This window comes from Oncorhynchus masou, chromosome 23 (assembly GCF_036934945.1).
Source record: "Oncorhynchus masou masou isolate Uvic2021 chromosome 23, UVic_Omas_1.1, whole genome shotgun sequence".
Classification (NCBI taxonomy): Eukaryota; Metazoa; Chordata; class Actinopteri; order Salmoniformes; family Salmonidae; genus Oncorhynchus; species Oncorhynchus masou.
This window is the reverse complement of record NC_088234.1, coordinates 5,000,942-5,028,198: the sequence shown is the minus strand read 5'-3', so window position 1 is coordinate 5,028,198 and position 27,257 is coordinate 5,000,942. Positions and strand designations below refer to the sequence as shown.

General features: G+C 42.0%; 1 protein-coding gene across 1 annotated transcript in view; it reads left to right on the top strand.

Annotated features, from left to right (window-relative positions):
* Window positions 1–26,827, top strand: part of LOC135510205 (broad substrate specificity ATP-binding cassette transporter ABCG2-like) — a 36,771-nt gene extending 9,944 nt beyond the window's left edge. Inside the window, exons 2-15 of the mRNA XM_064930999.1 lie at window positions 4,295–4,354; window positions 6,267–6,381; window positions 9,984–10,136; window positions 10,223–10,380; window positions 14,333–14,484; window positions 14,709–14,810; window positions 14,985–15,117; window positions 15,250–15,367; window positions 17,951–18,033; window positions 21,852–21,941; window positions 22,626–22,750; window positions 25,635–25,789; window positions 26,404–26,573; window positions 26,665–26,827. Of these exons, the coding sequence (XP_064787071.1) occupies window positions 4,295–4,354; window positions 6,267–6,381; window positions 9,984–10,136; window positions 10,223–10,380; window positions 14,333–14,484; window positions 14,709–14,810; window positions 14,985–15,117; window positions 15,250–15,367; window positions 17,951–18,033; window positions 21,852–21,941; window positions 22,626–22,750; window positions 25,635–25,789; window positions 26,404–26,573; window positions 26,665–26,812 (1,762 nt within the window). The 3' untranslated portion in view covers window positions 26,813–26,827. The remainder of the gene's footprint in view (window positions 1–4,294; window positions 4,355–6,266; window positions 6,382–9,983; window positions 10,137–10,222; window positions 10,381–14,332; window positions 14,485–14,708; window positions 14,811–14,984; window positions 15,118–15,249; window positions 15,368–17,950; window positions 18,034–21,851; window positions 21,942–22,625; window positions 22,751–25,634; window positions 25,790–26,403; window positions 26,574–26,664) is intronic.
* Window positions 26,828–27,257: the final 430 nt, after the last annotated feature.

The following is a 27,257-nucleotide window of genomic DNA, read 5'->3' as shown; positions in this document are numbered from 1 at the left end:
AAAGTGCAGCGTGTTGAGCGTACATTTTCCATTATTTAAAATTTATTTCAATTATTATTATTATTATTATTCAATTATTATTTAAAAACAAAACAAGAAAAGAAGAAACAACCGTGAAGCTTAGTGCCACTAACAAAAGTCAACTACCCACAATCACAGGTGGGAAAAAGGGCTGCCTAAGTATGATTCCCAATCAGAGACAACAATAGACAGCTGTCCTTGATTGAGAACCAACCTTAACCGGCCAAACATAGAAATATAAATCATAGAAATAAAGAACATAGAATGCCCACCCCGCATCACACCCTGACCTAACCAAATAGAGAAATAAATCGGCTCTCTAAGGTCAGGGCGTGACAGATATGTTATATTTTTAACTTCAACTAAATATACACGAGATTTACTAACAGTTACTAAATGCAGAGAAGAATGGGAGAAACTCCCCAAATACAGGCTTGTAGCATAATACCCAAGAAGACTCAAGACTGTTAATCGCTGCCAAAGGTGGTACTTCAACAAAGTACTGAGTAAAGGGTCTGAATACTTATGCAAATGTTATATTTCCGTTTTTTTTATTTTGAATACATTTGCAGAAACCTGTTTATTTGCATTGTCATTATGGGATATTGTATGTAGATTTTAGAATAAGACTGTAACGTAAAACAAAATGATATTGCTAATAAAATAATACAATCATATCTGTTAATTGTAATATAAATAGTATATAAATAACATTGGACTCTCTGTTAACTTGCAATATACATAATATTGGTCTACCTGTTAAAATGCGTAATGTTTATATACATGCAGATGATCCTGTTATGTATGCTGTGGGCCCAACTGTAGACCAGGTGTTGTTAGAGCTGAAATCTGACTTTGTTACCTACCTAAAACTGGTACATAATATGGGCAAGACGACATTTATGTTGTTCTCTAAATTCTCGTAATAAATGTTTCAGATAGACTACATTAGTTAATTTAAGGGTTTTCCCATCAATTGGGTTCCTGCCTATAAATATCTGGGCGTTTGGATTGTCAAGGATTTAATGTTTAAATAAGGTACTGATGAGCTAGTTAAAAAGATAAGAATTAAAATGGGCTTTAAAAAAGAATTCAAAATAGATCTTGCTTCTCCCTAAACAGCTGGAAGCAGATTGTACAGGTAACTTTCCTGACAGTTCTTGACTGGTCACACCATATACCAGAACTCAGCTGCCACTACTCTTAAACATTTGGATGCTGTTTACCACAGCACACTTCACTTTATCACAGGTTTAATACTCATCCCTACATCCTGTATCTAAAGGTTGGCTCATCACTACATCCTGTATCTAAAGGTTGGCTCATCACTACATCCTGTATCTAAAGGTTGGCTCTTCCCTACATCCTGTATCTAAAGGTTGGCTCATCCCTACATCCTGTATCTAAAGGTTGGCTGGTCCTCAGTTTTAATACTCATCACTACATCCTGTATCTAAAGGTTGGCTCATCCCTACATCCTGTATCTAAAGGTTGGCTCATCCCTACATCCTGTATCTAAAGGTTGGCTGGTCCTCAGGTTTAATACTCATCCCTACATCCTGTATCTAAAGGTTGGCTCATCCCTACATCCTGTATCTAATGGTTGGCTGGTCCTCAGTTTTAATACTCATCACTACATCCTGTATCTAAAGGTTGGCTCATCCCTACATCCTGTATCTAAAGGTTGGCTCATCACTACATCCTGTATCTAAAGGTTGGCTCATCCCTACATCCTGTATCTAAAGGTTGGCTGGTCCTCAGGTTTAATACTCATCACTACATCCTGTATCTAAAGGTTGGCTCATCACTACATCCTGTATCTAAAGGTTGGCTCATCACTACATCCTGTATCTAAAGGTTGGCTCATCACTACATCCTGCATCTAAAGGTTGGCTCATCCCTACATCCTGTATCTAAAGGTTGGCTGGTCCTCAGGTTTAATACTCATCACTACATCCTGTATCTAAAGGTTGGCTCATCACTACATCCTGTATCTAAAGGTTGGCTCATCCCTACATCCTGCATCTAAAGGTTGGCTGGTCCTCAGGTTTAATACTCATCACTACATCCTGTATCTAAAGGTTGGCTCATCACTACATCCTGTATCTAAAGGTTGGCTCATCACTACATCCTGTATCTAAAGGTTGGCTCATCCCTACATCCTGTATCTAAAGGTTGGCTCATCCCTACATCCTGTATCTAAAGGTTGGCTCATCCCTACATCCTGTATCTAAAGGTTGGCTCATCCCTACATCCTGTATCTAAAGGTTGGCTCATCACTACATCCTGTATCTAAAGGTTGGCTGGTCCTCAGGTTTAATACTCATCACTACATCCTGTATCTAAAGGTTGGCTCATCCCTACATCCTGTATCTAAAGGTTGGCTCATCCCTACATCCTGTATCTAAAGGTTGGCTCATCCCTACATCCTGTATCTAAAGGTTGGCTCATCCCTACATCCTGTATCTAAAGGTTGGCTCATCACTACATCCTGTATCTAAAGGTTGGCTCATCCCTACATCCTGTATCTAAAGGTTGGCTCATCACTACATCCTGTATCTAAAGGTTGGCTCATCACTACATCCTGTATATAAAGGTTGGCTGGTCCTCATTAAAGTCTCCTAGATCACTTCACTATTCTCTTTTTGTTTACAGAGTTCTACTACACAAGTTTACAACTTACCTAACTACGTTGTTGAAGTATAAAAACACGAGTTACCAACCACATTCACAGGGTTGGGTATTAAATGTTGAGGTTCCTTGGGTCTGCGCCAAATCAGGTAAATCCGCTTTTAGTTTTAATGTGCCTGCTGAATAAATTTGCAGAACTCATTATGATTGGATGTTCTGGTGCAGCTCAGGCAGCTTAGGGTGTTTATTATGAAGGACCACATAGCTGAGGAATGTAACAGTTTTTCTGTTGTGTTTTGTATTGATTGACGTTTTATCTTACATTGTAATTGGTGTTGAATTGCTGTGATCGGGGCACCTTTCAGAAAGAGACCCTGGTCTCAATGGGTTTTAACCTGCATAAATAAAGAATGAAACATAATAATATATTCCCTATATATATATTCCCTCTACTACACCTGTTGTATTCAGCATTTCACTGTGAGGTCTACTATACCTGTTGTATTCAGCATTTCACTGTGAGGTCTACTACACCTGTTGTATTCAGCATTTCACTGTGAGGTCTACTACACCTGTTGTATTCAGCATTTCACTGTGAGGTCTACTACACCTGTTGTATTCAGCATTTCACTGTGAGGTCTACTACACCTGTTGTATTCAGCATTTCACTGTGAGGTCTACTACACCTGTTGTATTCAGCATTTCACTGTGAGGTCTACTCCACCTGTTGTATTCATCATTTCACTGTGAGGTCTACTACACCTGTTGTAGTCAGCATTTCACTGTAAGGTATACTACACCTGTTGTATTCAGCATTTCACTGTGAGGTCTACTACACCTGTTGTATTCAGCATTTCACTGTGAGGTCTACTACACCTGTTGTATTCAGCATTTCACTGTGAGGTCTACTACACCTGTTGTATTCAGCATTTCACTGTGAGGTCTACTCCACCTGTTGTATTCATCATTTCACTGTGAGGTCTACTACACCTGTTGTAGTCAGCATTTCACTGTAAGGTATACTACACCTGTTGTATTCATCATTTCACTGTGAGGTCTACTACACCTGTTGTAGTCAGCATTTCACTGTAAGGTATACTACACCTGTTGTATTCAGCATTTCACTGTGAGGTCTACTACACCTGTTGTATTCAGCATTTCACTGTGAGGTCTACTCCACCTGTTGTATTCATGATTTCACTGTGAGGTCTACTACACCTGTTGTATTCAGCATTTCACTGTGAGGTCTACTACACCTGTTGTAGTCAGCATTTCACTGTAAGGTATACTACACCTGTTGTATTCAGCATTTCACTGTGAGGTCTACTACACCTGTTGTATTCAGCATTTCACTGTGAGGTCTACTACACCTGTTGTATTCAGCATTTCACTGTAAGGTCTACTACACCTGTTGTATTCAGCATTTCACTGTGAGGTCTACTACACCTGTTGTATTCATAAACGTTGATTTGATATATAAGTGTCAGCTAAATAACATATTTTCTTATTATATTAGAATTGTTATCATATAGAGGTTTGAGAAATAACCAACTGCCAACCGTTCTCTTGGAGAGTATCTGCTGGGGCATCAGATCTGTTGTCCAGCTCAGCACTTACAGACGTTTGTTTCCTGTCTCTACAGCGGCCTGATGAAACCAGGGCTGAACGCTATCATGGGGGCGACAGGAAGCGGGAAGTCATCGTAAGTGACATTTTCAGCCGACTCTGACAAACCTGTGACTCTCATTGAACGTTGTGAGCTAACATTATGACGAATGGTTGTGATGTGGTTCTTTAAAAAAAAAGTTTGTATTATAGTTGTGTAAAGGTTGTGGTTATGTAAAGGTTGGGGTTGTATTATAGTTGTGTAAAGGTTGGGGTTGTATTATAGTTGTGTAAAGGTTGGGGTTGTATTATAGTTGTGTAAAGGTTGTGGTTGTTTTATAGTTGTGTAAAGGTTGTATTATAGTTGTGTAAAGGTTGTGGTTGTGTAAAAGTTGAGGTTGTGTTATAGTTGTGTAAAGGTTGGGGTTGTATTATAGTTGTGTAATGGTTGGGGATGTATTATAGTTGTGTAAAAGTTGGGGTTGTATTATAGTTGTGTAAAGGTTGGGGTTGTATTATAGTTGTGTAAAGGTTGGGGTTGTATTATAGTTGTGTAATGGTTGGGGTTGTGTTGTATTATAGTTATGTAAAGGTTGGGGTTGTATTATAGTTGTGTAAAGGTTGTATTATAGTTATGTAAAGGTTGGGGTTGTGTTAGAATTGTGTAATGGTTGGGGTTGTATTATAGTTGTGTAAAGGTTGTGGTTGTATTATAGTTGTGTAAAGGTTGGGGTTGTATTATAGTTGTGTAAAGGTTGTGGTTGTTTTATAGTTGTGTAAAGGTTGTATTATAGTTGTGTAAAGGTTGTGGTTGTGTAAAAGTTGAGGTTGTGTTATAGTTGTGTAAAGGTTGGGGTTGTATTATAGTTGTGTAATGGTTGGGGTTGTATTATAGTTGTGTAAAAGTTGGGGTTGTATTATAGTTGTGTAAAGGTTGGGGTTGTATTATAGTTGTGTAAAGGCTGGGGTTGTATTATAGTTGTGTAATGGTTGGGGTTGTGTTGTATTATAGTTGTGTAAAGGTTGGGGTTGTATTATAGTTGTGTAAAGGTTGTATTATAGTTATGTAAAGGTTGGGGTTGTGTTATAGTTGTGTAATGGTTGGGGTTGTATTATAGTTGTGTAAAAGTTGTGGTTGTATTATAGTTGTGTAAAGGTTGTGGTTGTATTATAGTTGTGTAAAGGTTGTGGTTGTGTTGTATTATAGTTGTGTAAAGGTTGTGGTTGTTTTGTATTATAGTTGTGTAAAGGTTGTGGTTGTGTTGTATTATAGTTGTGTAAAGGTTGTGGTTGTTTTGTATTATAGTTGTGTAAAGGTTGTATTATAGTTATGTAAAGGTTGGGGTTGTGTTATAGTTGTGTAATGGTTGGGGTTGTGTTATAGTTGTGTAATGGTTGGGGTTGTATTATAGTTGTGTAAAGGTTGTGGTTGTATTATAGTTGTGTAAAGGTTGTGGTTGTGTTGTATTATAGTTGTGTAAAGGTTGTGGTTGTGTAAAGGTTGGGGTTGTATTATAGATGTGTAAAGGTTGGGGTTGTATTATAGTTGTGTAAAGGTTGGGGTTGTGTTGTATTATAGTTGTGTAAAGGTTGGGGTTGTATTATAGTTGTGTAAAGGTTGGGGTTGTATTATAGTTGTGTAATGGTTGGGGTTGTATTATAGTTGTGTAAAGGTTGGGGTTATTATATAGTTGTGTAAAGGTTGGGGTTGTATTATAGTTGTGTAAAGGTTGGGGTTGTATTATAGTTGTGTAATGGTTGGGGTTGTATTATAGTTGTGTAAAGGTTGGGGTTATTATATAGTTGTGTAAAGGTTGGGGTTGTATTGTAATATAGTTGTGTAAAGGTTTTGGCTGTGTTGTATTATAGTTGTGTAAAGGTTGGGGTTGTGTTCTATTATAGTTGTGTATTGGTTGTGGTTGGGGTTGTATTATAGTTGTGTAATGGTTAGGGTTGTGTTGTATTATAGTTGTGTAAAGGTTGTATTATAGTGGTTGTGTTGTGTGTAGGTTTCTGGATGTGCTGGCAGCCAGGAAGGACCCAGCAGGTCTGGCTGGAGAGGTGTTGATAGACGGAGCTCCTCAACCTCCCAACTTCAAATGTCTCTCAGGATACGTGGTCCAGGTGGGGGACTGGACACATACACACAGACACGCACGCACGCACACAGACACACACACACACAGACACACACACAGACACACACACACACTCTCTCTCTCTCTCTCTCTCTCCCTCTCTCTCTCTCTCTCTCCCTCTCTCTCCCTCTCAATTCATTTAAATTCAAATGGCTTTATTGGCATGGGAAACATATTTTAATAACATTGCCAAAGCAAGTGAGGTAGATAATATACAAAAGTGAAATAAACAATAAAATGAACAGGAAACATTAAACTCACAGAAGTTCTAAAAGAATAAAGACATTTTACATTTTCATTATGTCTATATACAATGTTGCAACGAAGTACAAATGGTTAACTAACCTATTAGTGATCCCTTCACCATGACAACATCCAGTGAAATTGCAGAGCGCCAAATTCAAACTACAGAAATATCAATATTCAACATTCACGAAAATATAAGTGTAATACACCAAAATGAATCTTGTTAATCCCGTCGCTGGGTCAGATTTTCAAAAAGGCTTTACGGCGAAAGCAGACCATGCGATTATCTAAGGACAGCGCCCCGCGTACAAACACATGAAAATCATTTTTCAACCAGGCAGGTGAGACACAAAAGCCAGAAATAACAAATAATAATAATAATAATAAATAAAATATAATAAAATAATAATAAAAATAAAATAAAAAATCCTTTGAAGATCTTCTTCTTTTTTTTCCCCAAATGTCTCAGTGACACAATAAATTAATGGTTGTTTTGTTTGATAGATTCCTTCTTTATAAAAGGTCAATTTATTTGGCGCGTTTGATTCAGAAATACAACATAACTCCAAAGTATCTAATAAATGACCTATAAACTTGATCCAAACATTTCAAACAACGTTCCTAATCCAACCTCAGGTATCCTAAAATAAATAATTGATACAATTTAAGACAATAATAATCTGTTTCCAATACTGAAGAAAAATAACAGGAGCACGCTCCTGTTCACACCAAAATAGTAGGGACCTTCAGAGTGACACATGGAATGAATAGCACTACTTCTTCATTTCTCAAAAGAAAAACATCGACCAATTTCTAAAGACTGTTGCCATCTAATGGAAGCCCTAGGAACTGCAAGCAGATTCCTAATAAATAGGGTTTCCCATAGAAAATATATGACCTCATTTTTTCCCCCCTGGAAGGTTTGTCCTCGGGGTTTCGCCTGCCGAATCAGCTCTGTTATACACACAGACATTAATTTAACGGTTGTAGAAACTTTAGAGTGTTTTCTATCCATATCAACCAATTATATGCTCATCCTAGCTTCTGGGCCTGAGTAGTAGGCAGTTTACTTTGGGCACACTTTTCATCCGGACGTCAAAATGCTGCCCCCTAGAGCCCCCTTTAAGAAGTTTTAAAGTACAAAAGGGAAAATAAATCATCATAAATATGGGTTGTATTTACAGTGGTGTTTGTTATTCACTGGTTGACCTTGTCTTGTGCCAACAGGTCACACATGTTGCTGCTGTGATGGCACACTGTTGTACTTCACCCAGTAGATATGGGAGTTTAACAAAATCGGGGTGGTTTTCGAATTCTTTGTTGGTCTGTGTATTCTGAGAGAAATATGTCTCTCTAATATGGTCATACATTGGGCAGGAGGTTAGGAAGTGCAGCTCAGTTTCCACTTCATTTTGTGTGTAGTGTGCACATAGCCTGTCTTCTCTTGAGAGCCAGGTCTGCCTACGGTGTCCCTTCTCAATAGCACGGCTATGCTCACTAAGTCTGTACATAGTCAAAGCTTTCTTTAAGTATGGGTCAGTCACAGTGGTCAGGTATTCTGCCACTGTATACTCTCTGTTTATGGCCAAATATTTTTTGAGTTTGCTGTTTTTTTGTTAATTTTTTACAACGTGTCAAGTAATTATCTTTTTGTTTTCTCATGATTTGTTTGGGTCTAATTGTGTTGCTGTCCTGGAGCTCTGTGGGGTCTGTTTGTGTTTGTGAACAGAGCCCCAGGACCTGCTTGCTTAGGGGACTCTTCTCCAGGTTCATCTCTCTGTAGGTGATGGTTTTGTTATGGAAGGTATGGGAATCTCTTCCTTTTAGGTGGTTGTAGAATTTAATGGCTCTTTTCTGGATTTTGATAATTAGTGGGTATCGGCCTAATTCTGCTCTGCATGCATTATTTGGTGTTTTACGTTGTACACGGAGGATATTTTTGCAGAATTCTGCATGCAGAGTCTCAATCTGTTGTTTGTCCCATTTTGTGATTCTTGGTTGGTGAGCGGACCCCAGACCTCACAACCATAAAGGACAATGTGTTCTATAACTGATTCAAGTATTTTTAGCCAGATCCTAATTGGTATGTTGAAATTTATGTTCCTTTTGATGGCATAGAATGCCCTTGCCTTGTCTCTCAGCTCGTTCACAGCTTTGTGGAAGTTACCTGTGGTGCTGATGTTTAGGCCAAGGTTTGTATAGTTTTTTGTGTACTCTAGGGCAACGGTGTCTAGATGGAATTTGTATTTATGGTCCTGGCAACTAGACCTTTTTTGGAACACCATTATTTTTGTCTTACTGAGATTTACTGTCAGGGCCCAGGTCTGGCAGAATCTGTTCAGAAGATCTAGGTGTTGCTGTAGGCCCTTCTTGGTTGAGGACAGAAGCACCAGATCATCACCAAAACAGTAGACAGTTGACTTCAGATTCTAGTAGGGTGAGGCCTGGTGCTGCAGACGTTTCTTGTGCCCTCGCCAATTCGTCGATATATATGTTGGGGCTTAAGCTGCATCCCTGTCTCACCATACAGCCCTGTGGGAAGAAATGTGTGTGTGTTTTACCCATTTTAACCGCACACTTGTTGTTTGTGTACATGGATTTATAATGTCGTATGTTTTTCCCCCAACACCACTTTCCATCAGTTTGTATAGCAGACCCTCATGCCAAATTGAGTCAAAGGCTTTTTGAAATCAACAAAGCATGAGAAGACTTTGCCTTTGTTTTGGTTTGTTTGTTTGTCAATTAGGGTGTGCAAGGTGAATACGTGGTCTGTTGTACGGTGATTTGGTAAAAAGACAATTTGACATTTGCTCAGTACATTGTTTTCACTGAGGAAATGTACGAGTCTGCTGTTAATGATAATGCAGAGGATTTTCCCAAGGTTGCTGTTGATGCATATCCCACGGTAGTTATTGGGGTCAAATTTGTCTCCACTTTTGTGGATTGGGGTGATCAGTCCTTGGTTCCAAATATTGGGGAAGATGCCAGAGCTAAGGAAGATGTTAAAGAGTTTTAGTATAGCCAATTGGAATTTGTTGTCTGTATATTTTATCAATTCATTGAGGATACCATCAACACCACATGCCTATTTGGGTTGGAGGGTTTTTATTTTGTCCTGAAGCTCATTCAAGATAGTTGGAGAATCCAGTGGGTTCTGGTCTTTAATAGTTGATTCTAAGATCTGTATTTGATCATGTGTATGTTTTTGCTGTTTGTTCTTTGTTATAGAGCCAAAAAGATTGGAGAAGTGGTTTATCCAAACATCTCCGTTTTGGATAGATAACTCTTTGTATTCTCCCCCCCCCTCTCTCTCTCTCTCTCTCTATCCATCCCCCCCATCAGGATGATGTGGTGATGGGAACTCTGACTGTGAGGGAGAACTTCCGTTTCTCTGCAGCGTTGCGTCTTCCGTCCTCCATCAGCCAGAAGGAGAAAGAGGACAAAGTCAACCGACTCATCACAGAACTGGGCCTCACTAAAGTAGCAGACTCACGGGTCAGTGTGGATGGGTTTATGTGGGGGGATGTGGGGGAGAGGACAGAGAGAGTGTGTGACTATGCATGTGTGTATTCTGTCTCCAGGTTGGTACCCAGTTGATCAGGGGAATATCAGGAGGGGAAAGGAAGAGGACAAACATTGGTATGGAGCTGATCATCGACCCTCCTGTTCTCTTTCTGGATGAACCCACCACCGGCCTGGACGCGAGCACAGCTAACTCTGTACTACTACTGCTCAAGAGGTAGAACCTGGGTATTGTAGTTCTAATATTGTAGGGTTAGTCTGGGTATTGTAGTTCTCTTTCTGGATGAACCCACCACCGGCCTGGACGCGAGCACAGCTAACTCTGTACTACTACTGCTCAAGAGGTAGAACCTGGGTATTGTAGTTCTAATATTGTAGGGTTAGTCTGGGTATTGTAGTTCTCTTTCTGGATGAACCCACCACCGGCCTGGACGCGAGCACAGCTAACTCTGTACTACTACTGCTCAAGAGGTAGAACCTGGGTATTGTAGTTCTAATATTGTAGGGTTAGTCTGGGTATTGTAGTTCTCTTTCTGGATGAACCCACCACCGGCCTGGACGCGAGCACAGCTAACTCTGTACTACTACTGCTCAAGAGGTAGAACCTGGGTATTGTAGTTCTAATAGTGAGGGGTTAGCCTGTGTATTGTAGTCTGGGTTATTGTGGTGATAATACTGGGGGTTAGTAAGGGTAGCATTCCAGAGGGACATCAGAGACTGTAACGTTCTTTGCTTCACGGAAACATGGTTCACTGGAGAGACGCTTTCGGAGGCGGTGCAGCCAGCGTGTTTCTCCACGCATCGCGCCGACAGAAACAAACACCTTTCTGGTAAGAAGAGGGGCGGGGGCGTATGCCTTATCGCTAACGAGACGTGGTGTGATCACAGAAACATACAGGAACTCAAATCCTTCTGTTCACCTGATTTACAATTCCTCACAATCAAATGTAGACCGCATTATCTACCAAGAGAATTCTCTTCGATTATAATCACAGCCGTATATATTCCCCCCCAAGCAGACACATCGATGGCTCTGAACGAACTTTATTTGACTCTTTGCAAACTGGAATCCATACATCCTGAGGCTGCATTCATTGTAGCTGGGGATTTTAACAAGGCTAATCTGAAAACAAGACTCCCTAAATTGTATCAGCATATCGATTGCGCCACCAGGGCTGGAAAAATCTTGGATCATTGTTATTCTAACTTCCGCGACGCATATAAGGCCCTGCCCCGCCCTCCTTTCGGAAAAACTGACCACGACTCCATTTGGCTGATCCCTGCCTACAGACAGAAACTAAAACAAGAAGCTCCCACGCTGAGGTCTGTCCAACGCTGGTCCGACCAAGCTGATTCCACACTCCAGGACTGCTTCCATCACGTGGACTGGGACATGTTTCGTATTGCGTCCGACAATAACACAGACTAAATAACTTTTTTGCCCGCTTTGAGGACAATACAGTGCCACTGACACGGCCTGCAACAAAAACATGCGGTCACTCCTTCACTGCAGCCGAGGTGAGTAAAACATTTAAACGTGTTAACCCTCGCAAGGCTGCAGGCCCAGACGGCATCCCCAGCCGCACCCTCAGAGCATGCGCAGACCAGCTGGCTGGTGTGTTTACGGACATATTCAATCAATCCCTATACCAGTCTGCTGTTCCCACATGCTTCAAGAGGGCCACCATTGTTCCTGTTCCCAAGAAAGCTAAGGTAACTGAGCTAAACGACTACCGCCCCGTAGGACTCACTTCCATCGTCATGAAGTGCTTTGAGAGACGAGTCAAGGACCTTATCACCTCCACTCTACCTGACACCCTAGACCCACTCCAATTTGCTTCCCGCCCAAATAGGTCAACAGACGACGCAATCTCAACCACACTGCACACTGCCCTAACCCATCTGGACAAGAGGAATACCTATGTGAGAATGCTGTTCATCGACTACAGCTCGGCATTTAACACCATAGTACCCTCCAAGCTCGTCATCAAGCTCGAGACCCTGGGTCTCGACCCCGCCCTGTGCAACTGGGTACTGGACTTTCTGACGGGCCGCCCCCAGGTGGTGAGGGTAGGCAACAACATCTCCACCCCGCTGATCCTCAACACTGGGTCCCCATAAGGGTGCGTTCTGAGCCCTCTCCTGTACTCCCTGTTCACCCACGACTGCGCGGCCACGCACGCCTCCAACTCAATCATCAAGTTTGCGGACGACACAACAGTGGTAGGCTTGATTACCAACAACGACGAGACGGCCTACAGGGAGGAGGTGAGGGCCCTCGGAGTGTGGTGTCAGGACAATAACCTCACACTCAACGTCAACAAAACTAAGGAGATGATTGTGGACTTCAGGAAACAGCAGAGGGAACACCCCCCTATCCACATCGATGGAACAGTAGTGGAGAGGGTAGTAATTTTAAGTTCCTCGGCATACACATCACAGACAAACTGAATTGGTCCACTCACACAGACAGCATCGTGAAGAAGGCGCAGCAGCACCTCTTCAACCTCAGGGGGCTGAAGAAATTCGGCTTGTCACCAAAAGCACTCACAAACTTCTACAGATGCACAATCGAGAGCATCCTGGCGGGCTGTATCACCGCCTGGTACGGCAACTGCTCCGCCCACAACCGTAAGGCTCTCCAGAGGGTAGTGAGGTCTGCACAACGCATCACCGGGGCAAACTACCTGCCCTCCAGGACACCTACACCACCCGATGTTACAGGAAGGCCATAAAGATCATCAAGGACAACACCCACCCGAGCCACTGCCTGTTCACCCCGCTATCACCCAGAAGGCGAGGTCAGTACAGGTGCATCAAAGCTGGGACCAAGAGACTGAAAAACAGCTTCTATCTCAAGGCCATCAGACTGTTAAACAGCAACCACTAACATTGAGTGGCTGCTGCCAACACACTGACACAACTCCAGCCACTTTAATAATGGGAATTGATGGGAAATGATGTAAAATATATCACTTGACATTTTAAACAATGCTACCTAATATAATGTTTACATACCCTACATTATTCATCTCATATGTATACGTATATACTGTACTCTATATCATCCACTGCATCTTTATGTAATACATGCATCACTAGCCACTTTAACTATGCCACTTTGTTTACTTACTCATCTCATATGTATATACTGTACTCGATACCATCTACTGTATCTTGCCTATGCTGCTCTGTACCATCACTCATTCATATATCCTTATGTACATATTCTTTATCCCCTTACACTGTGTATAAGACAGTAGTTTAGGAATTGCTAGTTAGATTACTTGTTGGTTATTACTGCATTGTCGGAACTAGAAGCACAAGCATTTCGCTACACTCGCATTAACATCTGCTAACCATGTGTATGTGACAAATAAAATTTGATTAGATTTTTTTAGTCTGTGTATTGTAGTCTGGAAATTGTAGTCTGGGTATTGTAGTGCTAATGCTGAGGGTTCGTCTCTACATTGTATATTGTAGTCTGGGTATTGTGGTCTGGGTATTGTAGTCTGTGTTTTGTAGACTGGATATTGTAATCTGGGCATTGTAGTCTGGGTATTGTAGTCTGGGTATTGTAGTCTGGGTATTGTAGTCTGGGTATTGTAGTCTGTGTTTTGTAGTCTGGGTATTGTAATCTTGGTATTGCAGTTTGGGTATTGTAGTCTGGGTATTGTAGTTTGGGTATTGTAGACTGGTTATTGTTGACTGGTTTTTGTAGTCTGGGTATTGTAGTCTGGCTATAGTAGTCTGGGTATTGTAGTCTTGGTATTGCAGTCTGGGTATTGTAGTGCTAATTCTGCGGGTTAGTATGGTGCTGTAGTCTGAGTATTATCGACTGGTTATTGAAGACTGGCTATTGTAGTCTGGGTATTGTAGTTTGGATATAGTCGTCTTAGTATTGTAGTCTGGGTATTGTAGTTTAGATATAGTCGTCTTAGTATTGTAGTCTGGGTATTGTAGTTTGGATATAGTCGTCTTAGTATTGTAGTCTGGGTATTGTAGTTTGGATATAGTCGTCTTAGTTTTGTAGTCTGGGTATTGTAGTTTGGATATAGTCGTCTTAGTATTGTAGTCTGGGTATTGTAGTTTGGATATAGTCGTCTTAGTATTGTAGTCTGGGTATTGTAGTCTGGGTAACACTAACCCTCCTCCTCTCTCTCTCTCAGGATGTCTAGTCATGGCCGTACCATCATCCTGTCCATCCACCAGCCTCGTTATTCCATCTTCCGTCTGTTTGACAGTCTGACTCTGCTGGTTAGCGGTAAACAGGTTTACCACGGCCCTGCTCAGAGTGCTCTAGACTACTTCTCTAACATCGGTGAGACTCCATCCTTAGAAATGTCCTGTTTCTAGTGAGTCTAAATCACACTCCTCCTGCTAACCAGACAGTGTAGTCTCAGCTCTCTGCTGGCATTAGTTATTATATCCATCATTATATTGTCTTTCTTTAGAGGTTACTAAGAACAGAGGCATTTCCTGTATCCAAACCTTTTCTGTATCTATAAACAATGTAATTACAACTATGATGTCATCATTACCCAGGGTACACTTGTGAACCCCACAACAACCCGGCTGACTTCTTCCTGGACGTGATCAATGGAGATTCTACCTCCATCGCCTTCGACAGGATAAAGGAAGGAGACGGTGAGTTCTGATTGGCTAAGGAGCAGAGTCAGTGGGCGGGATCAGTCAGGTCATCCAATGGGAGACATATTTTGTCTCTTCATATCCTCCCTCCCTAACTTTGTTTACCCTCCATTTACCTCTGTTCTGGCCCCTCTATCCCTTCCCCTCCCGTCCAAACCCCCCCTCCCCCAGACTCTGACCCAGACAGGTTAACCAGTTCCAGGCAGAACATCGAGGACCATCTGGTCCAGGAGTACCGGGGCAGTCAGTACTATGGAGAGACCAAGGCCCAGTTAGAACGCATCACCATGAACAGAGAGTACAGGTACCAACACACACTCTCTCTCTGTCTCTGTGGTCTCTCTATTGTCTGTCTGTCTGTCTGGTCTGGTCTGGTCTGGTCTGGTCTGTCCTGTCCTGCAAGTTAATGGACCATCTTCTTGTTGTTGTTCTCCAGTGTGAAGACTCCCTCTCGGACCATCACGTACAACACCTCCTTTTCTACTCAGTTCAGATGGGTCCTGAAGAGAACCTTCACTAACCTCATCCTCAACCCTCAGACATCCTTCGCTCAGGTGTGTGTCTGTATGTGTGTGTTGCTGTGTGTGTGTGTTACACTCACAGAAGTTCCAAAAGAATAAAGACATTTCAATTGTCATATTATGTCAATATACAGAGTTGTAATGATGTGCAACTAGTAGTTCAAGAACAAAAGGGAAACTCAATAAACATAAATATAGGCTGTATTTACAATGGTGTTTGTTCTTCACTGGTTGCCCTTTTCTTGTGGCAACAAGTATTGCTGCTGTGATGGCACACTGTGATATTTCACCCAGTAGATATGGGAGTTTATCAAAATTTGATTTGTTTTCGAATTCTTTGTTGGTCTGTGGAAGCTCTCCTATCTATCTACAGTGGGGAGAACAAGTATTTGATACACTGCCGATTTTGCAGTTTTTCCCTACTTACAAAGCATGTAGAGGTCTGTAAATTTTTATCATAGGTACACTTCAACTGTGAGAGACGGAATCTAAAACAAAAATCCAGAAAATCACATTGTATGATTTTTAAGTAATTAATTTGCATTTTATTGCATGACATAAGTATTTGATACATCAGAAAAGCAGAACTTAATATTTGGTTTGCAATTACAGAGATCATACGTTTCCTGTAGTTCTTGACCAGGTTTGCACACACTGCAGCAGGGATTTTGGCCCACTCCTCCATACAGACCTTCTCCAGATCCTTCAGGTTTCGGGGCTGTCGCTGGGCAATACAGACTTTCAGCTCTCTCCAAAGATTTTCTATTGGGCTCAGGTCTGGAGACTGGCCAGGCCACTCCAGGACCTTGAGATGCTTCTTACGGAGCTACTCCTTAGTTGCCCTGGCTGTGTGTTTCGGGTCGTTGTCATGCTGGAAGACCCAGCCACGACCCATCTTCAATGCTCTTACTGAGGGAAGGAGGTTGTTGGCCAAGATTTCGCGATACATGGCCCCATCCCATCCTCCCCTCAATACGGTGCAGTCGTCCTGTCCCCTTTGCAGAAAAGCATCCCCAAAGAATGATGTTTCCACCTCCATGCTTCACGGTTAGGATGGTGTTCTTGGGGTTGTACTCATCCTTCTTCTTCCTCCAAACACAGCGAGTGGAGTTTAGACAAAAAAGCTCTATTTTTGTCTCATCAGACCACATGACCTTCTCCCATTCCTCTCCTGGATCATCCAGATGGTCATTGGCAAACTTCAGACGGGCCTGGACATGCGCTGGCTTGAGCAAGGGGACCTTGCGTGCGCTGCAGGATTTTACTTGAATTACTTAGAAATCATACAATGTGATCTGTCTGTCTGTCTGTGTCTGTCTGTCTGTCTGATTCAATGGGCTTTATTGGCATGGGAAACGTGTTAACATTGCTAAAGCAAGTGCGGTAGATAATATACAAAAGTGAAATAAACAATAAAAATGAACAGTAAACATTACACATACAGACGTTTCAAAACAATAAAGACATTACTAATGTCATATTACATATATATACAGTGTTGCAACAATGTACAAAGGGTACACAAGGGAAAATAAATAAGCATAAATATGGGTTGTATTTACAATGGTGTTTGTTCTTCACTGATTGCCCTTTTCTTGTGGCAACAGGTCACAACTCTTGCTGCTGTGATGGCACACTGTGGAATTTCACCCAGTAGATATGGGAGTTTATCCAAATTGGATTTGTTTTCAAATTCTTTGTGGATCTGTGTAATCTGAGGGAAATATGTCTCTCTAATAGGGTCATACATTGGGCAGGAGGTTAGGAAGTGCAGCTCAGTGTCCTCCTCATTTTGTGGGCAGTGAGCACATAGCCTGTCTTCTCTTGAGGGCCATGTCTGCCTATGGCGGCCTTTCTCAATAGCAAGGCTATTTCCTTAACCTGTTATGGCTGCATCCCTTTGTTCTCAATTTCCGCCAGAAGACAAACCCTCATCTAACTGCCTGTAGCTCAGCCCCAGAGGCAGAAGACATACCCACATCTAACTGCCTGTAGCTCAGCCCCAAAGGCAGAAGACATACCCTCATCTAACTGCCTGTAGCCCAGCCCCAGAGGCAGAAGACATACCCACATCTAACTGCCTGTAGCTCAGCCCCAGAGGCAGAAGACATACCCTCATCTAACTGCCTGTAGCTCAGCCCCAGAGGCAGAAGACATACCCTCATCTAACTGCCTGTAGCCCAGCCCCAGAGGCAGAAGACATACCCAAATCTAACTGCCTGTAGCTCAGCCCAAGAGGCAGAAGACATACCCACATCTAACTGCCTGTAGCTCAGCCCCAGAGGCAGAAGACATACCCTCATGTAACTGCCTGTAGCTCAGCCCCAGAGGCAGAAGACATACCTCATCTAACTGCCCGTAGCTCAGCCCCAGAGGCAAGGATATGCATATTCTTGGTATCATTTGAATGGAAACATTCTGAAGTTTGTGGAAATGTTAAGTTTGGGTCAGTCACAGTGGTCAGGTATTCTGCCGCTGTGTACTCTCTGTTTAGGGCCAAATAGCATTCTAGTTTGCTCAGTTTTTTTGTTAATTCTTTCCAATATGTCAAGTAATTATCTTTTTGTTTTCTCATGATTTGATCTATCTCTCTCTCTATCTCTCTATCTAATCCAGATTGGAGTGACTGTGTTCCTGGCCCTCATCGTTGGGGCCATATTCTTCGGAGTGAAGAATGACCAGAGTGGCTTACAGAACAGGTCTGTGTGTATGTTTTTATGTGTGTGTGTGTGTGTGTGTGTTTAATATAATGTATTTCAAGTTTTTCTTCAATCGCTAACTAACAATGCTAACTAACAATGCTAACTAACAATGCTAACTAACAATGCTAACTAACAATGCTAACTAACAATGCTAACTAACAATGCTAATTGCATTGGTCAAAACCGAAGTCACATCGTAGAAACTCTTCACACAGTCAGTGAAACAGAAGTGTATGTGGACCAAACGTTGAATCGTTTTTCACACAAAATGCATTCAACGACCACATTCTTCTCAAAATCCATGAACTCTTTTCTCATTCAAACTCCACTATATATTTGCAGCACATTTTTAAATGCTAACACACTGTTTCCAAAACTGTTAAAAACACATTCAAAACAGAATGATGGTAAATGTCGTGAATTTCTACAGTAACCAGATAGAAACATATAGAAAATCTCAGCAGAATATTTAATAATTTCAAACAAGCAATTTCAGCTGAAAGCCTACCCAAGTTTGTGGCCAAATGCAGGAGAGAGAGAGAGAACTAGAACCCTCACAGTACCGTACAGTATGAGTGATTATATTATACATGTTGATGAGAACTAGAACCCTCACAGTACCGTACAGTATGAGTGATTATACATGTTGATGAGAACTAGAACCCTCACAGTACCGTACAGTATGAGTGATTATACATGTTGATGAGAACTAGAACCCTCACAGTACCGTACAGTATGAGTGATTATATTATACATGTTGATGAGAACTAGAACCCTCACAGTACCGTACAGTATGAGTGATTATATTATACATGTTGATGAGAACTAGAACCCTCACAGTACCGTACAGTATGAGTGATTATACATGTTGATGAGAACTAGAACCCTCACAGTACCGTACAGTATGAGTGATTATATTATACATGTTGATGAGAACTAGAACCCTCACAGTACTATACAGTATGAGTGATTATACTATAGATGTTGATGAGAACTAGAACCCTCACAGTACCGTACAGTATGAGTGATTATACTAGACATGTTGATGAGAACTAGAACCCTCACAGTACCGTACAGTATGAGTGATTATACTATACATGTTGATGAGAACTAGAACCCTCACAGTACCATACAGTATGAGTGATTATACTATACATGTTGATGAGAACTAGAACCCTCACAGTACCATACAGTATGAGTGATTATACTATACATGTTATATACTACACACTATACTATACAATGCTCTAACCACTAGGCTACCTGCCGTCATAACAGGAATCATATGGGTGGTCCTGAGAGGAATCATATGGGTGGTCCTGAGAGGAATCATATGTGTGGTCCTAACAGGAATCATATGGGTGGTCATGAGAGGAATCATATGGGTGGTCCTGAGAGGAATCATATGGGTGGTCCTAACAGGAATCATATGGGTGGTCATGAGAGGAATCATATGGGTGGTCCTAACAGGAATCATATGGGTGGTCCTAACAGGAATCATATGGGTGGTCATGAGAGGAATCATATGGGTGGTCCTAACAGGAATCATATGGGTGGTCCTAACAGGAATCATATGGGTGGTCCTGAGAGGAATCATATGGGTGGTCCTGAGAGGAATCATATGGATGGTCCTGAGAGGAATCATATGGGTGGTCCTAACAGGAATCATATGGGTGGTCCTAACAGGAATCATATGGGTGGTCATGAGAGGAATCATATGGGTGGTCCTAACAGGAATCATATGGGTGGTCATGAGAGGAATCATATGGGTGGTCCTAACAGGAATCATATGGGTGGTCCTGAGAGGAATCATATGGGTGGTCCTGAGAGGAATCATATGGGTGGTCCTATCAGGAATCATATGGGTGGTCCTAACAGGAATCATATGGGTGGTCCTGAGAGGAATCATATGTGTGGTCCTAACAGGAATCATATGGGTGGTCCTAACAGGAATCATATGGGTGGTCCTGAGAGGAATCATATGGGTGGTCCTAACAGGAATCATATGGGTGGTCCTAACAGGAATCATATGGGTGGTCCTATCAGGAATCATATGGGTGGTCCTAACAGGAATCATATGGGTGGTCCTGAGAGGAATCATATGGGTGGTCCTGAGAGGAATCATATGTGTGGTCCTAACAGGAATCATATGGGTGGTCCTAACAGGAATCATATGGGTGGTCCTAACAGGAATCATATGGGTGGTCCTGAGAGGAATCATATGGGTGGTCCTAACAGGAATCATATGGGTGGTCCTGAGAGGAATCATATGGGTGGTCCTAACAGGAATCATATGGGTGGTCCTGAGAGGAATCATATGGGTGGTCCTGAGAGGAATCATATGGGTGGTCCTAACAGGAATCATATGGGTGGTCCTAACAGGAATCATATGGGTGGTCATGAGAGGAATCATATGGGTGGTCCTAACAGGAATCATATGGGTGGTCATGAGAGGAATCATATGGGTGGTCCTAACAGGAATCATATGGGTGGTCCTGAGAGGAATCATATGGGTGGTCCTGAGAGGAATCATATGGATGGTCCTGAGAGGAATCATATGGGTGGTCCTAACAGGAATCATATGGGTGGTCCTAACAGGAATCATATGGGTGGTCATGAGAGGAATCATATGGGTGGTCCTAACAGGAATCATATGGGTGGTCATGAGAGGAATCATATGGGTGGTCCTGAGAGGAATCATATGGGTGGTCCTGAGAGGAATCATATGGGTGGTCCTAACAGGAATCATATGGGTGGTCCTAACAGGAATCATATGGGTGGTCCTAACAGGAATCATATGGGTGGTCCTGACAGGAATCATATGGGTGGTCCTAACAGGAATCATATGGGTGGTCCTGAGAGGAATCATATGTGTGGTCCTGAGAGGAATCATACGGGTGGTCCTAACAGGAATCATATGGGTGGTCCTGAGAGGAATCATATGGGTGGTCCTGAGAGGAATCATATGGGTGGTCCTGAGAGGAATCATATGGGTGGTCCTGACAGGAATCATATGGGTGGTCCTGACAGGAATCATATGGGTGGTCCTAACAGGAATCATATGGGTGGTCCTAACAGGAATCATATGGGTGGTCCTGAGAGGAATCATATGGGTGGTCCTAACAGGAATCATATGGGTGGTCCTAACAGGAATCATATGGGTGGTCCTGAGAGGAATCATATGGGTGGTCCTGAGAGGAATCATATGGGTGGTCCTGAGAGGAATCATATGGGTGGTCCTAACAGGAATCATATGGGTGGTCCTGAGAGGAATCATATGGGTGGTCCTGAGAGGAATCATATGGGTGGTCCTAACAGGAATCATATAGGTGGTCCTGAGAGGAATCATATGGGTGGTCCTAACAGGAATCATATGGGTGGTCCTAACAGGAATCATATGGGTGGTCCTGAGAGGAATCATATGGGTGGTCCTGAGAGGAATCATATGGGTGGTCCTAACAGGAATCATATGGGTGGTCCTAACAGGAATCATATGGGTGGTCCTGAGAGGAATCATATGTGTGGTCCTGAGAGGAATCATATGGGTGGTCCTAACAGGAATCATATGGGTGGTCCTAACAGGAATCATATGGGTGGTCCTGAGAGGAATCATATGGGTGGTCCTAACAGGAATCGAATTTATGTGATCCATGTGTGTGTTGAACGTGTGTGTGTGTGTGTGTGTGTGTGTGTGTGTGTGTGTGTGTGTGTGTATGTGTGTATGTGTGTGTGTGTGTGTGTGTGTGTGTGTGTGTGTGTGTGTGTGTGTGTGTGTGTGTGTGTGTGTGTGTGTGTGTGTGTGTGTTGTCTACAAGGATGGGTGCTCTATTCTTCATCACCACCAACCAGTGTTTCAGTTCCGTGTCTTCTGCTGAACTCTTCATCACCGAGAGAAAACTGTTCCTGTGAGTAACACACACACACACACACACACACACACACACACACACACACACACACACACACACACACACACACACACACACACACTCATGTAAGCATCTCCAGTCATGAATACATTAGTGGTTACTGCAGAGTATCAGTCTAAACTCTCTGTCTCTCTCTCTCTCTCTCTCTCTCTCCCCCCTCTCTCCCCCTCTCTCTCTCTGCTCTCTGCTCTCTCTCTCCCCTCTCTCCCCTCTCTCCCTCTCTGCTCTCTGCTCTCTCTGCTCTCTCTCTCTCCCCTCTCTCCCCCTCTCTCTCTCTCTCCCCTCTCCCCCCCCCTCTCTCTCTCTCTCTCTCTCTCTCATTCTCTCTCCTCTCTCTCTCTCTGGCTCTCTCTGCTCTCTCTCTCTCTCCCCCATCTCTCTCTCTCTCCCCCATCTCTCCCTCTCTCTCCCCTCTCTGTCCCTCTCTCCCATTTCTCTCTCTCTGTATCTCTCTCTCTGTCTCTCTCTCTGTATCTCTCTCCCCCCTCTCTCTCTCTCTCACTCTCTCTCTGCTCTCTCTGCTCTCTCTCTCTCTGCTCTCTCTCCCCCTCTCTCTCTCTGCTCTCTGCTCTGTCTCTCTCTGTTTGTCTCTGTATCTCTCTCTCTCTCATCTCTCTCTGTCTCTGTATCTCTCTCTCCCATCAATCTCTCTCTCCCCAGTCATGAGTACATCAGCGGTTACTACAGAGTATCAGTCTACTTCCTGTGTAAGTTACTCAGTGACATCATCACCTTAAGGACACTCCCTGCCATCTTCTTCAGCTGTGTGGCTTACTTCATGATCGGTGGGTAGACCCTACAACCACGTAGACACAGTGAACCCTAACCCATGATTGCTGGGTAGACCCTTCACACACACAAACAAACCAATGAACGAACACACACACACACACACACACACATCATTAGTCAGTGTCATGTCACATCTTTTCTAGTATAATATTTCTATGTTCTCTGTCTCGTCAGGTTTTAAGCTACAACCGTTCATGATCTAGTATTAGATTTCTATGTTGTGTTCTAGTATGGTATTTCTATGTACTGATCTAGTATTATATTTCTGTATTCTGATCTAGCATTGTATTTCTGTGTTCTGGTCTAGCATTGTATTTCTGTGTTCTGATCTAGTGTTGTATTTCTATGTCCTAATCTCGTGTTAAATTTCAGTTCTCGTCTAGTATTATATTTCTCTGTTCCAATCTCATAATATATTTTTATTTTCCGATCTTGTATTATGTTTCTCTGTTCTGATCATTTATTATATTTTTCTGTTCTGATCTAGTATTATTTTTCAGTTCTCGTCTAGTGTTATATTTCTATGTTCTGCTCTAGTCTTATATTTCTATGTTGTAATCTAGTATTACGCTTCTCTGTTCTGATCCAGTATTATATTTATATGGTCTGATCTAGTATATTTCTGTTTTGATCTAGTACATTTCTGATCTAGTATAATATTAATATTGTCTGATCTAGTATATTTCTGATCTGGTATTCTATTACTCTGTTCTGATTTAGTATATTTCTGATCTGGTATTATATTACTCTGTTCTGATCTGGTATTATATTACTCTGTTCTGATCTGGTATTATACTACTCTGTTCTGATCTGGTATGTTTCTGTTCTGATCTGGTATTATACTACTCTGTTCTGATCTGGTATTATATTACTCTGTTCTGATCTGGTATTATATTACTCTGTTCTGATCTGGTATTATATTACTCTGTTCTGATCTGGTATTATATTACTCTGTTCTGATCTGGTATTATATTACTCTGTTCTGATCTGGTATTATACTACTCTGTTCTGATCTGGTATTATATTACTCTGTTCTGATCTGGTATGTTTCTGTTCTGATCTGGTATTATACTACTCTGTTCTGATCTGGTATTATATTACTCTGTTCTGATCTGGTATTATATTACTCTGTTCTGATCTGGTATGTTTCTGTTCTGATCTGGTATTATACTACTCTGTTCTGATCTGGTATGTTTCTGTTCTGATCTGGTATTATACTACTCTGTTCTGATCTGGTATTATATTACTCTGTTCTGATCTGGTATTATACTACTCTGTTCTGATCTAGTATGTTTCAGTTCTGATCTGGTATTATATTACTCTGTTCTGATCTGGTATTATATTACTCTGTTCTGATCTGGTATTATATTACTCTGTTCTGATCTGGTATTCTACTACTCTGTTCTGATCTGGTATTATACTACTCTGTTCTGATCTGGTATTATACTACTCTGTTCTGATCTGGTATTATACTACTCTGTTCTGATCTGGTATTATACTACTCTGTTCTGATCTGGTATTATATTACTCTGTTCTGATCTGGTATGTTTCTGTTCTGATCTGGTATTATATTACTCTGTTCTGATCTGGTATTATATTACTCTGTTCTGATCTGGTATTATATTACTCTGTTCTGTTCTGGTATTATATTACTCTGTTCTGATCTGGTATTATACTACTCTGTTCTGATCTGGTATTATATTACTCTGTTCTGATCTGGTATGTTTCTGTTCTGATCTGGTATTATATTACTCTGTTCTGATCTGGTATTATATTACTCTGTTCTGATCTGGTATTATATTACTCTGTTCTGTTCTGGTATTATATTACTCTGTTCTGTTCTGGTATTATACTACTCTGTTCTGATCTGGTATTATACTACTCTGTTCTGATCTGGTATTATATTACTCTGTTCTGATCTGGTATGTTTCTGTTCTGATCTGGTATTATATTACTCTGTTCTGATCTGGTATTATATTACTCTGTTCTGATCTGGTATTATATTACTCTGTTCTGTTCTGGTATTATATTACTCTGTTCTGATCTGGTATTATATTACTCTGTTCTGTTCTGGTATTATATTACTCTGTTCTGATCTGGTATTATATTGCTCTGTTCTGATCTGGTATTGTAATACTCTGTTCTGATCTGGTATTATATTACTCTGTTCTGTTCTGGTATTATATTACTCTGGTCTGATTTAGTATATTTCTGTTCTCATCTAGTGTTATATTTCTATGTTCTGATCTAGTATATTTCTGTTCTGATCTAGTATCACTCTGTTCTGATCTAGTATATTTCTGATCTGGTATTGTAATACTCTGTTCTGATCTGGTATTGTAATACTCTGTTCTGATCTGGTATTATATTACTCTGGTCTGATCTGGTATTATATTACTCTGGTCTGATTTAGTATATTTCTGTTCTCATCTAGTGTTATATTTCTATGTTCTGATCTAGTATATTTCTGTTCTGATCTAGTATCACTCTGTTCTGATCTAGTATATTTCTGATCTGGTATTGTAATACTCTGTTCTGATCTGGTATTGTAATACTCTGTTCTGATCTGGTATTATATTACTCTGGTCTGATCTGGTATTATATTACTCTGGTCTGATTTAGTATATTTCTGTTCTCATCTAGTGTTATATTTCTATGTTCTGATCTAGTATATTTCTGTTCTGATCTAGTATATTTCTGTTCTGATCTAGTATCACTCTGTTCTGATCTAGTATTTTTCTGATCTGGTATTGTAATACTCTGTTCTGATCTGGTATTGTAATACTCTGTTCTGATCTGGTATTGTAATACTCTGTTCTGATCTAGTATATTATATATATATATATATATCTCGTGTGCCATTTCTCTATTCTCCAGGGTTTAAAGCTACAGTGGAGGCCTTCTTCCTGTTCATGTTGACTGTAGCTCTGGTAGCCTATACAGCTACTGCTATGACCATGGCTATATCAGCTGACCAGAGTGTTGTGGCGATCGCCAACATCTTCATGACCATAGCCTTCGTCTTCATGATGGTGAGAGCGACAGAGAGAGAGAGACTAAATCATTTGTGATGGTTTGTTTTGGCAATGTTAGCATGTTTTTCCCATGCCAATGAAGCCCCTTTGAATTGAGACACACACACACACACACACTAATATAAGATGATTATAAACATGAGAAATGATGTTGCTCTCCTCTTCCTCCTCCTCTCCCCTCATCACCTTTCTCCTCCCCCTCCTCTTCCTCTCCCTTTCCCTCCCCTCCTAAAATCTCCTCTTTGCTCCCTTCCCCTCCTCCCTCCTCGCTCCCTTCCCTTCCCTCCTCTCCTCACCCCTCCTCTCCTAAAATCTCCTCTTCGTTCCCTTCCCTCCTCTACTCACCCCTCCTTTCCTAAAATCTCCTCTTCGTTCCCTTCCCTCCTCTCCTCACCCCTCCTCTCCTAAAATCTCCTCTTTGCTACCTTCTCCTCCTCTCCCCTCCCCCTCCTCTTCTCTCCCCTCCCCTCCTCTCCTCCCACCCCTCCTCTCCCCTCCCCTCTTCTCCTCCCTCCTCTCCCCTCCCTCTTCTCCTCCCTCCTCTCCCCTCCCCTCTTCTCCTCCCTCCTCTCCCCTCCCCTCCCCTCCTCTTCTCTCCCCTGCCCTATCAGATCTTCTCAGGCCTGTTGGTGAACCTGCCCAGTATTGTTGAGTGGCTTGCCTGGTTCCAGTACCTCAGCATCCCTCGGTACGGACTAACAGCTCTCCAAATTAATGAGTTTGTAGGTCTCCAGTTCTGTGGAGACATTCCCCTCAACGGCACCTTGCCCCCTGGTATGACGTAAGTGATAATGTCTCACTATACCTTTTTAAATGATCCATAATTGAGGTGTTTTGTTTCTGAGGTAGGAACCTTTCTCTCCTGTGTCCAGATGCACGGGGGAAGACTTTCTGAAGAACCAGGGGATCGACTACACCACGTGGGGGCTGTGGCAGAATCACGTTGCCCTGGCGATCATGACCGTTATCTTCCTGTTGATCGCATACTTCAAACTACGCTTCACTAAGAAGTTCACATAGGGGTCAGGGGTTAAGCCTATTGTACACCTTCCCGTTCACATAGAGGTCAGGGGTCACGGGTTAAGCCTATTGTACACCTTCCCGTTCACATAGAGGTCAGGGGTCAGGGGTTAAGCCTATTGTACACCTTCTCGTTCACATAGAGGTCAGGGGTCAGGGGTTAAGCCTATTGTACACCTTCCCGTTCACATAGAGGTCAGGGGTCACGGGTTACGCCTATTGTACACCTTCCCGTTCACATAGAGGTCAGGGGTCAGGGGTTAAGCCTATTGTACACCTTCCCGTTCACATAGAGGTCAGGGGTCAGGGGTTAAGCCTATTGTACACCTTCCAGTTCACATAGAGGTCAGGGGTCAGGGGTTAAGCCTATTGTACACCTTTCCTGTTCACATGGAGGTCAGGGGTCACGGGTTAAGCCTTTTTTACACCTTCCCATTCACATAGA